At 43.6% G+C, this 13,299-nt stretch overlaps 1 protein-coding gene across 1 annotated transcript in view; it reads right to left on the minus strand.

Moving 5' to 3' along the window:
* SETDB2 (SET domain bifurcated histone lysine methyltransferase 2) overlaps positions 1–13,299 on the minus strand; it is a 130,886-nt gene that overhangs the window by 57,933 nt on the left and 59,654 nt on the right. Inside the window, exon 15 of the mRNA XM_061607501.1 lies at positions 3,357–3,594. Coding sequence (XP_061463485.1) covers positions 3,357–3,594 — 238 coding nt within the window. The remainder of the gene's footprint in view (positions 1–3,356; positions 3,595–13,299) is intronic.

Here is a 13,299-nt window from a genome sequence, read left to right on the forward strand (position 1 = left end):
TCCAGTCATGTGAGATACACGGCATAATGTTTGGTTGAGGTTTTAAAGGGGACAGCCAAGTTTCAGGAGATGAGTCATGAGAGTAAGAAAAAAAGTTTGTGATTTTAGTTTGTCGCATACTAGGTTTTGAAGTGTCCATAAAAAGTTTCCAAGTGCTAAGAGTTGCTTCTTGTTAAGTTATTAAGTTGTTAGTGTTAGTGAAGCAACGCTATATTAGAAGTAATAAAAGTATAAAAAACACAAAGCTTAAAAGGAGAGGTTTCGGAGACTGATTTCCTTTTTGGTCGAGTTTAGGAATACAGTTCTTTCCAGATTGGGAGGTTAAGAAAAACCTTTCTTAAGAATTTGTAGTTAGTAGTACGTAGTTTACAATTATGGTTCAGCAGAGAAAAAAGGGAGATGCCGTACTATCTTATTTAATTGCACTAAAAGGTTGGCATTCGCGTCCAGTGTTTTCCTTTTCTGATAAGGAAGAAGTTTAAGGGCACTAAAACATAATAAATCAAGTTAAAAACAAATGATCGAAACAGCTCACGAAGGAACTAAGAAAACTGCATCTTACCGGACAAAAACCGGAAGCGGAAGTCTAGTCAAGAAATCAGAAGACGACTAGGACTGGGGAGGGCAGCTCTGAGAGAACTGGAAAAGGTTCTCAAATGCAAAGATATAGCACTGAACACCAAAGTCAGGATCATTCAGACCATGGCAACCCATCATAACACATCTATTCTGTCTATGCATTCAAAGTGCTGATGTTAATCTATAAAGTCTTACATGGCTTGGAAACTGAAAACTTGATGAAGCACCTCTCTCATCTTGAACCTCCCGATATGTTTATGTCAGAGGTGGGAATTTTTTTTGGCCCAGTGGGCCAGATCTTTATCACTTCAACCCCATGGGCCAACACTGACAGGTGGGCAGAACTACCCACATGTCGGTCACCTGATGTCATCATGCATGAATGAAAGAGGGCCCAAGCTGGATTAACTCCATGCTCATCAGCTTCAGTGGGAACTCACTGGGGAGTTCAGTCCTGCTTTCTGCAGCCTCACCTCTACCTGCCCCCAATATCATATATGATGCCAGGTGTGTTCCAGGTGGGTATGTCTTGGGGAAAATGACCTCATGGGCTGAAACAGGAGGCTTGGCAGGAGCTTCCCACCTCTGCCTTAGGTAAACATCTGAGGATGGCCTCCAGATTCCTCCTCCAAGGGAGGTTTAAAGGGTATTGATAAAGGAGATGGCCTTTTCAATAGCGGCACATCTGTGGAATGCTCTCCCCAGCGAAACCTGGCTGGTGCCAATTGTCATCTTTTGGCACTAGAGGTTCCTCTACTCCCAGGCATTTGATGGCATGGGATAGCCACTTTCAGGACTTTTTTAGCTGGCTATCACTCATATTTTACCTGCAGGGGTAGTGTGGTTAAGATATTGTTTATATTGTTTTGTATTTCTGTCTTGTTTTAATTTTTTAATATTCTGTATTTTTAAAAAAATCTCCTGTAAGAAAACTTGTGTCTTTTCTAGGAAAAGGGACTGAATTCCTAACTTGTTGATAACTTTCTCCTACAGAAAGCAGAGAAAGGAACTAGAAGATCAGCTATCCTTGACTTGACTCTAACCAATACAGATGACTTAGGCTACAATCCAATACACACTTACCTAAGAGTAAGTCCCACTGAACCCGATGGACATACTCTTATATCTGAGTAGATATGTATTGGATTGTAGCCTTAGTGGATGAAGTGGCAGTTACAGGAACTCTGGGGGAAAGTGACCATGTTACACTTGAGTTCTTGATTTTAAAGGAAGCAAAAGCTGAGTGTAGCCATACGCATATCCTGGACTTCAGGAAAGCTAATTTTCATAAACTCAGAACAATGACAATTAGGGTTCCATGGCAAGCGACCCTAATGAGAAAAGAAGCCCAAGATGGGTGGGAGTTTCTTAAAAATTCTAAAGGCACAATTGCAAACAATCCCAAAAAGGAAAAAAAGTGGAAGAATAGCAGAAGCAGCCAATGCAGCTTTGCAAAAAGCATAGAGATCATCTGAAAATAAAAAAGGATTCACTGAGGATGGCAAAATGATAATAGATGACAAAGAAAAGAGAAGTGCTCAATTCCTACTTTAGCCCAGTCTTCTCCCAAAAGAGGATCTATGATCCTCCTGGCAAACATGACGTTGAAAGGGCAGGATTGTAGCTTGAGATTGCTAGACAAATGGTCAAAGCAATACTTAATTATTTTACACATGTTCAAATCTCCAGGGCCTGATGAACTGCATCCTAGAATATTGAAGGAACTGGCTGAAGAACTCTCAGAACCACTGTCTATTATCTTTATGAAACCATGGAGGTGTGAGGGGCATCTTTGGAAAGTGGCTTCCAGTGAAAGGGAGAAAAAAGTATCAGACCAATCCCCGTTTTGTAGTTTGGTATTAATGCAGAAAACAAAAATCCTGAGGCCAGCACTGTCTCAGGAACTTTGAAACTTATTTCTTTTTTAAAAAGCTGCTCAGGACAGAGCCATAGGTAGAGGTGCAGATGTTACTAATTATGGCTGCCATACTAGACTGGCATACTACGCATAACTACTTTGGAGTAAGCTGTACTGACAGTGTAATGTACTTCTAAACACCAAATTGCAACTATAAGACTGTTAAAGCACCAATATTTTTATTTAGTACTCAAGTGGTAAGGAAAGCCATTTAAGGGATAATATTAAGCCTCTTTTCTAAGGTTCACTGGGCTTGGATAGACTGAACTTCGCATCTGGCTACCAGACAATAAAGCCAGACCTAATTCGTAGCCACCGGACCAGCCAGTCTCATGCTTTCTGTGGCGCGAAGAGCAAATTCTCTCTCGCTTTTTCGGCCATGTGCAGCTGCTTCCGGAAATGAGCAGCAACCCATCCACCTCCATGCTGGGGTCGGGCGCCTCGAGGGTCACTTTAAGGCGCCGCCACAGAGGCAGCGCAGGAGCACAAGGCAGGCGAGCGAGCCGACAGGAGGCCCAGCGGCGGTTCGCGCTAAGCGGCTGCAGTCCAGCCCTCGTCCCGCGAGAGCGAAGGCCCTCGGGTGCTCGGCATGGGGCTCGCCGGCAAGACGGACCAGGAGCGATCCCTTTTCCCACCCTGCCCCTTCGCACGCTCGAGCACCGCCCGGCTGCAGGCACGAAAGCGGCGGCAGAGCACGAGGAGCGGGCAGGAGCGCGCCTCCCCTGGCGCTGCTTGCAACAGCGAGCCCCCCACGGAAGGGCTTATGGGACGGGCGCTCTTCCAGGCGAGGAGCAGAGGCTTAGCAGCAGCCGACGCCCCGCTCTCGTCCTCCCCTCTTCCCCCGGGCCTCCATACTCACGCGGCTCGGGAGGGCGGCACCGCGCCGTCTGGAGCAGCTCCCGCGGTCCCTTCTGCAACGCCCGGCCGACGTCACCGGCAGCCGCTTTGCCACGCCTGCGCCTCGCCATCCGCGCGCCCCGCCTGCCGAAGGGTGAACCTCCAGAGAAACGGCGCGAGCCCCGCCCGAGCAGCACTTTCAAGCCGAGTCTGGCTTCTTGCAGTGAGGTCTCATTAAAAACATGGTCCGGATTGGGTTTCTGATCTCAAAAAAATGGACATGCAGCAATTAATACCCTTTGCGGTACTTTCCACATAAGCGGGAGGTCAGCCTGAAGTCCCCAAAGGCATCCAGTGACACCCCGTCAGGTGGCCCGAAATAAATCTCTAGCCCTCTTACTACTGCTGCTGCTGCTGCTACAACAAAAGCTCGGGAACAAAACGTGCAGGGGCCCTTCTAAGTGATTTATGGGAAATGCGTCAGCCCAGCTGCTCCTGCTGTTAATAAAGCTGACAGGCAACAACTAACGAGTGAAGCGCAATGAGGTGCGATAGAGCAGGGAGTTGCCGGGAGGCCAGGCGCTAGGAATCCCTGTTTTGCCCTCCCACCCCTTTCAGTGAACTTTCCCTGCGTCACTTTTCCCCCTAGTCCTTGGATTCTCCATAATTTAACCCTTACTTTTCCAGAGCTTGGAAGTTACTTTTTTTCAAACTACAACTCCCATCAGCCCCAGCCAGCATGGCCACTGGATTGGACTGGTGGGAGTTGTAGTTCAAAAAAGTAACTTTTCCAAGCTCTGCTTTCCCCTAGCAACCAGGATGCATCTTTCCTGTGTTGGGTTCACCTGAGATCAGATACTGCCTAGAAGTTATTTTATACAAATCCTACTACACAATAAGCATGGGTAAATATTGAAGAATCCTTCTCCCCTCAAAGGGCAAACATGAAAAATTTGCAAAGAGGTTTCGGCATGTCTACTGTTTTGCAGGAGCTAAAGACCAGGGACTCGTTAAGAATTTGCTGTATAGTTAACTTACAGTGCAATGGTGTACATGTTTATATAGAAGTAAGGCTCTTTATGTTTAATGGGCTCACTTTCAGGTGTGGGTACAGGATGACTGCCTAGGCTTTGGTTTAAGTTGGCATTGGGGGGAAATGGGGTTCTTCTGCCTTTTAACAGCTGTATGGCAGGCAGATATTCAACAGTTTAAGCCTTTTCTAGTATGGAAATACAATTATGGGAAAAAGCTTCACCACAACTACTCTCTAATTTTGTGTTACGCCATGGCAACCACATTGTGTTATGCTATGCCCCCTTGTCAGCCTTTCTGTGACTGGTGACCCCAGCACTCTCAAAATTTGAAATGAGCCCTCTGGCGCGAAAAGGATGGCAACCCCTGCCATAAACTGTCTCTACTATTTGAAGCATTTCTTGCCAATGCAATAATCGATGTAAAACTCCTAACTAGGCAGAGCAGCAGAAGCTGTCTCAGCTGGCCCACAGGAGAGGAGATACAAGCAAGCCAGCTTTCAGAGAGTGAGTGAACAGGGAGAGCAAACAAGTTTGACAAAGGAGCTGGACAGGGAAGGTCAAGGGAAAGGTCCCTAAAAAATAATAATGACTAACTCTCCTTGTACAGCACACCGCATACCAGTGGGACTCTCACGTTTACCCTGAAGTAGAACAGGACAAAATAAGTAGTTAAAAAGAAACAAAAGGTAGAAGAGAGTGTGAACGGGAAGGATACTCCAGTGGTTGTGACCTGCAAGGTGTGTGCCATGTTTGTTTTCTTGCCTGAGAAGAACATGGTGTACACATGCAACAAGTGCAAGCTCATGGCACTGTTGGAAGAAAAAGAGATGCCTGGAACAAGCGGGTGGCCACACTGAGGACTATAAGAGAAGATGTAGAGTTCTTAGAGAGAACGCTGGAACAACAGCTGCAAAGAGAAGTGGAGGTGGAACAACAACCATGTGGTAGCAGAAGAGGACACTGCTTTGGAGAGGAACAATTAAGTGGAGGAAGCTCTGTGGGAAAGGGTGACAGTTAGGAGCAGAAGAGCCCGAAGACACCCTTCGCCAGTGGAACTATGGAACCTCTTTCAATCACTCACGGATGAGACTGGAGGACAGCCTGTGGTGGAAGAATTACAGGAGACCCCGTGCGACAACAAGCAAAAGGCTGAAGCTCAGTCAAGCAGGGGCAATGAAACCACGCCCCACAACAAGAAGAGAATAGTAGTGGGAGACTTCCTACTGCATGGGATCAAAACCCAAGTATACAGAGAAGATCCGTGGACTCGCCAGGTATCCTGTCCACCAGGAGGACGGATTAGAGATGGGATGGAAGGGTTGCCATCACTTATCAAGCCCACCAACAGGTATCCCTTTCTCCTCATCCATGTGGAAACAAATGATACTGCCAAACAGAGCTATGAAGAAATCACATCAGACTTTGAAGCTCTGGGAAGGAAACTCAAGGACTTTGGGGCCTAGATAGTTTTTTCATCCATCCTTCCAGTACTTAGAAGAGGAGTAGAAAGGAAAAGAAAAATACTCCGTGTGAATGAATGGCTACGAAGGTGGTACTGACGTGAGAGATTTGGATTCTGGGACCATGGGCTGTGCTTCCTGGAAGATGGACTGCTGGCAAGTGATGGGTTGAATCTCACAAGGACTGGGAAGAATGTTTTTCGCCACAGCATGGAAAAGTTCGTCAGGAGGGCTTTAAACTGAATCCTAAGGGGGAGGGAGACGTAAACTTGGTGGTAGCGACTGATGAAGGCTTGTGCACAATAGTGGGACCAGAGAGATCGGCTCTAATAGGGCCCAGCATCAGCCCTCAGAAAAATGGAGTAAGGAAGCCAAGCCATAAATCACATGGTCTTCGATGTCTGTATACTAAGGCGCAGAGCATGGGAAACAAGCATGACGAATACAGGAGGGTAATTACGACTTGATAGGTATAATTGAAACTTGGTGGGATGACTCCCATGACTGGAATACAGCAATTGAAGGATATAACTTGTTCAAAAAGAACAAAAGGAATAAAAAGGGAGGTGGAGTCACGTTATATTAAAAATATATATCCCTGCACAGAAATTCAGGAAGATGAGCTTGGTGTCAGCTTCGGGGCTGGGAGCTGGGCTGTAACTAATCAGCCGGCAGTTAGCTGGGCCATAAATCTGCCAAAGCCAGCAGATAACAGGAGCCGGCTGGAGAAAGGAATGCTTCTAACAACCGTACCAGTAGCAGTGTCCAAAAGCGTCATCAAGGAGGGGAAGCTGGGTTCAGGAAGCCAGGGGTTCAGTCTGAAAAGTATGGATTCTGCAAACTACGTTTCACATGGAGGTCACACCCGACGTTGTAGTCAGCAGTCTGCTGCAGTCACAAACTGCCTTTTAAAACCCACTTCCTAGGCAGGTGTAGGTGATTAGTCTCCCACCTTCTCAGAGCCGCTCATGCTTAAATGGCCCAACCTCCTCCTTCATTGCTGCGATACTCGCTGGCGTCTTCGCTCTGCAGGGGGGAGGGGAACTTCCTGTTCATCCCCTAAATCTGCTTGAAAGGCTTCAGCCAGGACCTGGATATTCTCCAACTGGGGAAGAGTTGGAGTTGTGTCCTCAGGGATTCCGCTTGTTCCTTCTTCTGGGTCCAGCGCTGCTGCCTCTTCCTCCTCCTCCAAGGAGTCCTCCGAAGGGGCCATGACACTTGGTAGCTCCACCGAGAGTATCTGGATTAAAATTAATGGGGCAAGTAATAAAAGGAATGTGGTGCTTCGAGTCTATTACCGACCACCCAATCAAGGAGAAGACGAGAATGTAACTTTTGGAAAGCAAATTGCCAATGTTTCGAGGAGGCATGATGTAGTAGTAATGGGGGACTTCAATTATCCCGATATCCGTTGGGAGACAAATTCTGCCTAACACGGCCCCTCTAAGAAATTTCTGACTTGGAGACACCTTTCTCCTACAGAAAGTGGAGGAAGCAACCACAGGATCAGCTATCCTGGACTTGATTCTAACCAATAGAGATGATTTGGTGGATGAAGTGGCAATTAGGGGAACTCTGGGGGAAAGTGACCACACCATACTTGAATTCTTGATTTTAACAGAAGCAAAAGCTGAGAGTAGCCATACGCGCACCCTGGACTTCAGGAAAGCTGATTTTAATCAGCTCAGAACAATTGTAAGTACGGTTCCACGGCAAGCGACCCTAATGAGAAAAGGAGTCCAAGATGGGTGGGAGTTTCTAAAAAAGGAAATTCTAAGAGCGCAATGGCAAGCAATTTCAACAAGGAAAAAAGGGGGGAAACAGCAGAAGAAGCCAATGTGGCTTCACAAAAAGCTTAGAGATGACATTAAAAAAAAGGGACACATATAGGAAGGAAGCCAGGCTACAAAGGGAGAGTAGAGACAGAATTGCAGAGATGGCATCAGGAAGGCTAAAGCTGAGAATCAACTGAGACTAGTAAAGGATGCTTAAAACAACAAAAAAGCTTCTTCAGGTGCATCCTTAGCAAAATACGGGGGGGGGAATAGTGGTATAGCTACTTGGTGACAATGGCAAAATGATAACAAAGAAAAGGCAGAAGTGCTCAGTTCCTACTTTCAGTCAGTCTTCTCCCAAAATAGGGTCTATGACCTCCTGGTAAATGTGAAGTAGAAGTTGAAGGGACAGAATTGCAGCTTGAGATTGATAGACAATTAGTCAAGGAATATCTAATCTCTTTTTTTAAAATAATGTTTTTATTGGTTTTGGGTAGAACAGAATACAAAACAAGAATAACTTATACAACGAGATAAAATAGTACAGTTGACAAAAGGAGTTATGGTATCTATAATGCTCTAGGGAGGTAAGCATATATTAAATGGTTAATGTCCTGAATTGTTTTCCAGATAATTAACCCAATGTGGACGGCCAAATCTGACCATGCAAGGTTGGAGGTTTGCATGCCCCATCACTTTGACTAACAAAAACAATACAGCTACACCATTGTTCATAGAACTTGTCTGCATCTGTTCCTTGTCTCATTGCTTTTGAACTATGTGTTAATAAGTGCTAATTTCCGTATTTCCTGATCCCATTTATGAATCATATGTGGGTCGAGTATTTTACAGGAAGCAGCTATCACCAGTCGTGCCACTATAAAAATAAAGTTTGTCAAGGTTTTGTGTATGATTTTACTGTTGGCTTCATCAGCGATAAGTAACAGAGCCAGAGATGGGTCTAAATGAAGGGATTGATTGGTAATCTTGTTGATGTCATTAAATACTTCCTCCCAAAAGGGAACAATCAGCACGCAAGACCACCACATATGATAAAATGTACCTCGCTCCCCACACCCTCTCCAACACAAGGGGGAGAGCTTGTTATTGATTCTAAGTAGGGTGTGGGGAGTGAGGTACCATCTGAAAATCAGCTTCAGTGCATTTTCACGGATCCTAGAAGAAACAGATTTGAAAGGGGTTCTAGTCCAAATACAATTCCAGTCCGATTCACTGATGTTTTGACTAAGGTCTTTGTCCCAAGGGGCTTTATGGTTTATAGAGGAGCCTACTGTTGTCTCTAGTAATATGCCATATATTTTTGATAACGCCCCCTTGCAATTTCCCCATGGTTGAGCAAGGAAAGATTCAAAGGGGATTAGGAGTCTTGTCACTTGCTGGATGATAATTGGCATTGTGATGAAATGGTGAATTTGGTGAAGTTGAAACCAGGATGTTTTAATTTCCTTGAGCTGAGATTTTAGTTGGTCAGGCGCTTTGGGATGGCTACCTATGTAAGCCTTTAATGCGGTAAAGACCCGCCTTTTCCCAATCTTTGAATTGCTGAAATTTATTCCTTTCATAAAACATGGGATGATTGAGAATGGGTCAAAGGCAAAATCAGGGGGTTAATTTTTAGTGTCAATTTTTCCAAATGGTTAAAAATTATTTTTCAAAAATGGGTTAGTTATAGCATCTAATTTTTTCTTCATATGAATCACAAATGGGAGACCTCTGGATTCTTGTAAGGAGGTGCCCACTCTTTCCATGCCAGTCCAAGATTTGTTTGTAGATTCCTGCAGTAGAGGTATTATGCTTTTTAGGTGAGATGCATCATGATAAAGTTGCAGGTTAGGTATGCCCAGACCACCTTTCTTGGGGGACCTATAAAGAGTATTTTTTATTAATCTGGGCTTTTTACGTTGGTGAATAAATTTGTTAATAATTCATTGCCAAATTGTTAATTTGTTTTTAGGAATCAATATTGGAATGGATTGAAATAAAAAGTTTAATTTAGGTAAAATAAACATTTTTATTGCTGCAATTTGGCCCAGTCATGATAAGGAGAATTGGGACCATTCTTTTAGCATACCTATTATTTCCTTAATTATGGGAGTAAAATTTAATTGCATTAATTTGGATAGGTTTTTCAGATTCACCACTCCAAGTTATTTGAACGACTTGGAGCATATCTTCAGTTTGGAGATTACTTGTAATTTTGGGGTCAATTCTGGGGGGAAATTAAAGCATAAGAGTTCTGAATGGGCAGAAAAATGGCAAATGCAATTCAATATAAACAAGTGTAAAATTATGCATATTGGAGCAAAAAATCTTAATTTCACATATACGCTTATGGGGTCTGAACTGGCAGTGACCGACCAGGAGAGAGACCTCGGGGTTGTAGCGGACAGCACGATGAAAATGTCGACCCAGTGTGCGGCAGCTGTGAAAAAGGCAAATTCCATGCTAGCAATAATTAGGAAAGGTATTGAAAATAAAACAGCCGATATCATAATGCCGTTGTATAAATCTATGGTGCGGCCGCATTTGGAATACTGTGTACAGTTCTGGTCGCCTCATCTCAAAAAGGATATTCTAGAATTGGAAAAGGTTCAGAAGAGGGCAACCAGAATGATCAAGGGGATGGAGCGACTCCCTTACGAGGAAAGGTTGCAGCATTTGGGGCTTTTTAGTTTAGAGAAAAGGCGGGTCAGAGGAGACATGATAGAAGTGTATAAAATTATGCATGGCATTGAGAAAGTGGATAGAGAAAAGTTCTTCTCCCTCTCTCATAATACTAGAACTCGTGGACATTCAAAGAAGCTGAATGTTGGAAGATTCAGGACAGACAAAAGGAAGTACTTCTTTACTCAGCGCATAGTTAAACTATGGAATTTGCTCCCACAAGACGCAGTAATGGCCACCAGCTTGGATGGCTTTAAAAGAAGATTAGACAAATTCATGGAGGACAGGGCTATCAATGGCTACTAGCCCTGATGGCTGTGCTCTGCCACCCTAGTCAGAGGCAGCATGCTTCTGAAAACCAGTTGCCGGAAGCCTCAGGAAGGGAGAGTGTTCTTGCACTCGGGTCCTGCTTGCGGGCTTCCCCCAGGCACCTGGTTGGCCACTGTGAGAACAGGATGCTGGACTAGATGGGCCACTGGCCTGATCCAGCAGGCTCTTCTTATGTTCTTATGATTTTTTAAAATTAATCTCAAGACCTGCCACTTTCCCGTAGGTCTGGATTTCTTTCATTAGTGCCGGAATTGCTTCGTCTGGGTTAGACAACATCAGAGCTATGTCGTCGGCAAAAAGATTGAGCAAATGGGTCTGACCATTTACTGTAACCCCTTTTATTAGAGGGTTGTGTCTTATTGCATTCGCAAGAGGTTCACGTGCAAAGGCAAATAAAATAGGCAAAAGAGGGCAACCTTGTTTTGTACCTTTGTTTATGTAAAAGTGTTTGGAATCCCTACCATTTACCCTGATGCAAGTAGGGTATATATCGCTTATATAGCGATCTCAAAACCTGAAGGAAAATAGGACCAAACTTCATGTGTTCCAATACAGTAAATAAGAAATTCCACTCCACTTTGTCGAAGGCCTTGGTGGCATCTAATGACACCGAAGCCATTTGTTTTTTCCTAAGGTTAGTGTGGAATATGGCGTTCAGTATCTTGTGGACCGGGTCAGTTAATGAGTGGAAGCGAATGAATCCAGCTTGGTCAGGGTAAATATAATTTGGGGCTAAGTTGGCTAAATGATCTGTGAGAATATTAGTGAACAGTTTAGCATCTATATTTAGAAGGGATATTGGTCTGTAAGACTCGACTGATTCCTAATCTTTGCCTGGTTCAGGCAGAACAATAACACGTGTGGCTTTCCAAGAATTCGAGATTTGGCCACCCCTTTGAATATCTGTAAAGAGTTTCTGTAAGAGAGGGGTTAATACATCTTTGTATTTTTTATAGAAAGCATCACTATAACCATCTAGACCTGGTGTTTTATTTGGTTTAAGTTTGTTAATAGCATTTGAGATTTCCAAAACTGATATTTCCCTGTCTAAATATTCTACATGTCCCTGGCTCAACTGATGAGTACCATACTTTACAAAATATTTATTGACTGGGTTTCTGGATTATCAGATTCATATAATGTTGAGTAGTAGCTACAAAATTTATCCAGAATTTTCTCTGTTAAATTTTTTTTTGTTGTCCAATGATTTTAATGCTATTATTTTATTCCTGGTTTGTTTGTTTCTCAATTTATTTGCCAACAGTTTTGAATTTTTGTCTCCAAATTCATAGAAGGATTGATTTACAAATTGCAATGCTGTTGAGATTTTAGCCACCTCCAGGGATCTCAATTCTGATTTTTTCCTGGTCAACTCAGTAAAGATGGTTGAGTCTCCTGTAAGTTTATGATGGTATTCCAAATCTTTTATTTGACTAAGTAATGTGAACCTTGACAATACTATCTCTTTACGTATTTTGCTCTGCTCACTTATCATTGTGCCTCAAATTACCACTTTAAGTGTTTCCCAAATAACTGCTGGGCTGTGAGATTCATTGTTGTTATTTTGAAGAAATTCTTTAATGTCTTGATTAATTTTATCAGAAGCCAAAACATTCTGAAGAAGGTTTAGGGGCAAGTGCCATGAATAAGGTCTGTGTTGCTGTGGGGTAAAACTTAGTTTGACAGAGACTGGGGCATGGTCTGAAATAATTGAGTCAATTGTGGCTGATTTGAGGGCAGAGAGAAGGTAATCTGTAAGTAGAATGTAATCTATCCTCGTGTATGTATGATGGCGGCATGAATAGAAGCTGAAATCCTTATCTAGGGGGTGCAAAAATCTCCAAGAATCTACCAGCTTGTGTGAGTTCAGCAGGGCGGATAGTCCTGAGTCTGTCTTGTGCATGATATTAGAACACTCAGACTTGCTGTCTAGGAGCGGGTCTAGTGCTAGGTTTAAGTCTCCTCCTAGTATTAGTTTACCTTCTTGGAATAGTTCTAGTTGGGCAAAGAAATCTGACAAGGTTACCTGTGCGGTGTTTGGGGCATAAACAGAGCCCAGTGTATATTTTACGCCATCAATTGTACCCTTGACTAACACGTATCGGCCTTGGGAGTCTGTGAGCACTTTGTCTACTACACAGCCAATCCTATTAGCTAACCATAATGCCACTCCTCTGGCTTTGGAGGAACCTGGGGAAGAGAACCAAGTTCCTTCTCTAGGGGGAAGTACTGGGGTTTTGGGTCCTTTTTTGCATGAGTCTCCTGGAGACATAAATTCTTTATTTACGGTCAAAGACCCGTCTAGTATACAAATGATACGATAGTTCAAGGGCATGTAAAACATAAAATGTAGAACAGTACATAACATTCTATATCCAAATGTTAAATACAATGAGGAGCAAATTAGTTAGATAAAATCTCGGCTCTTAACAATTGCGCAGCAAAAACAAATTTGGCAACTCTCATCGTAACTTCCTTGTTTGTTCCTGAAACAAGATAACCGATTTTGTTGTCTGGGGCCGTTACCTGGAGACATATAATATCTGCATTGTTCTTGTATAGAAACTTAGCAACTCTTTTTCTTTTGACCACCGTCCCCAGCCCATTAACATTCCAGGACATAATTGATAAATCAGGCATTAGTATTTAAGGAGAAAGACAGCGAAAGTATGCTCCCTTTA

This window comes from Rhineura floridana, chromosome 2 (assembly GCF_030035675.1).
Source record: "Rhineura floridana isolate rRhiFlo1 chromosome 2, rRhiFlo1.hap2, whole genome shotgun sequence".
Taxonomy (NCBI): domain Eukaryota; kingdom Metazoa; phylum Chordata; class Lepidosauria; order Squamata; family Rhineuridae; genus Rhineura; species Rhineura floridana.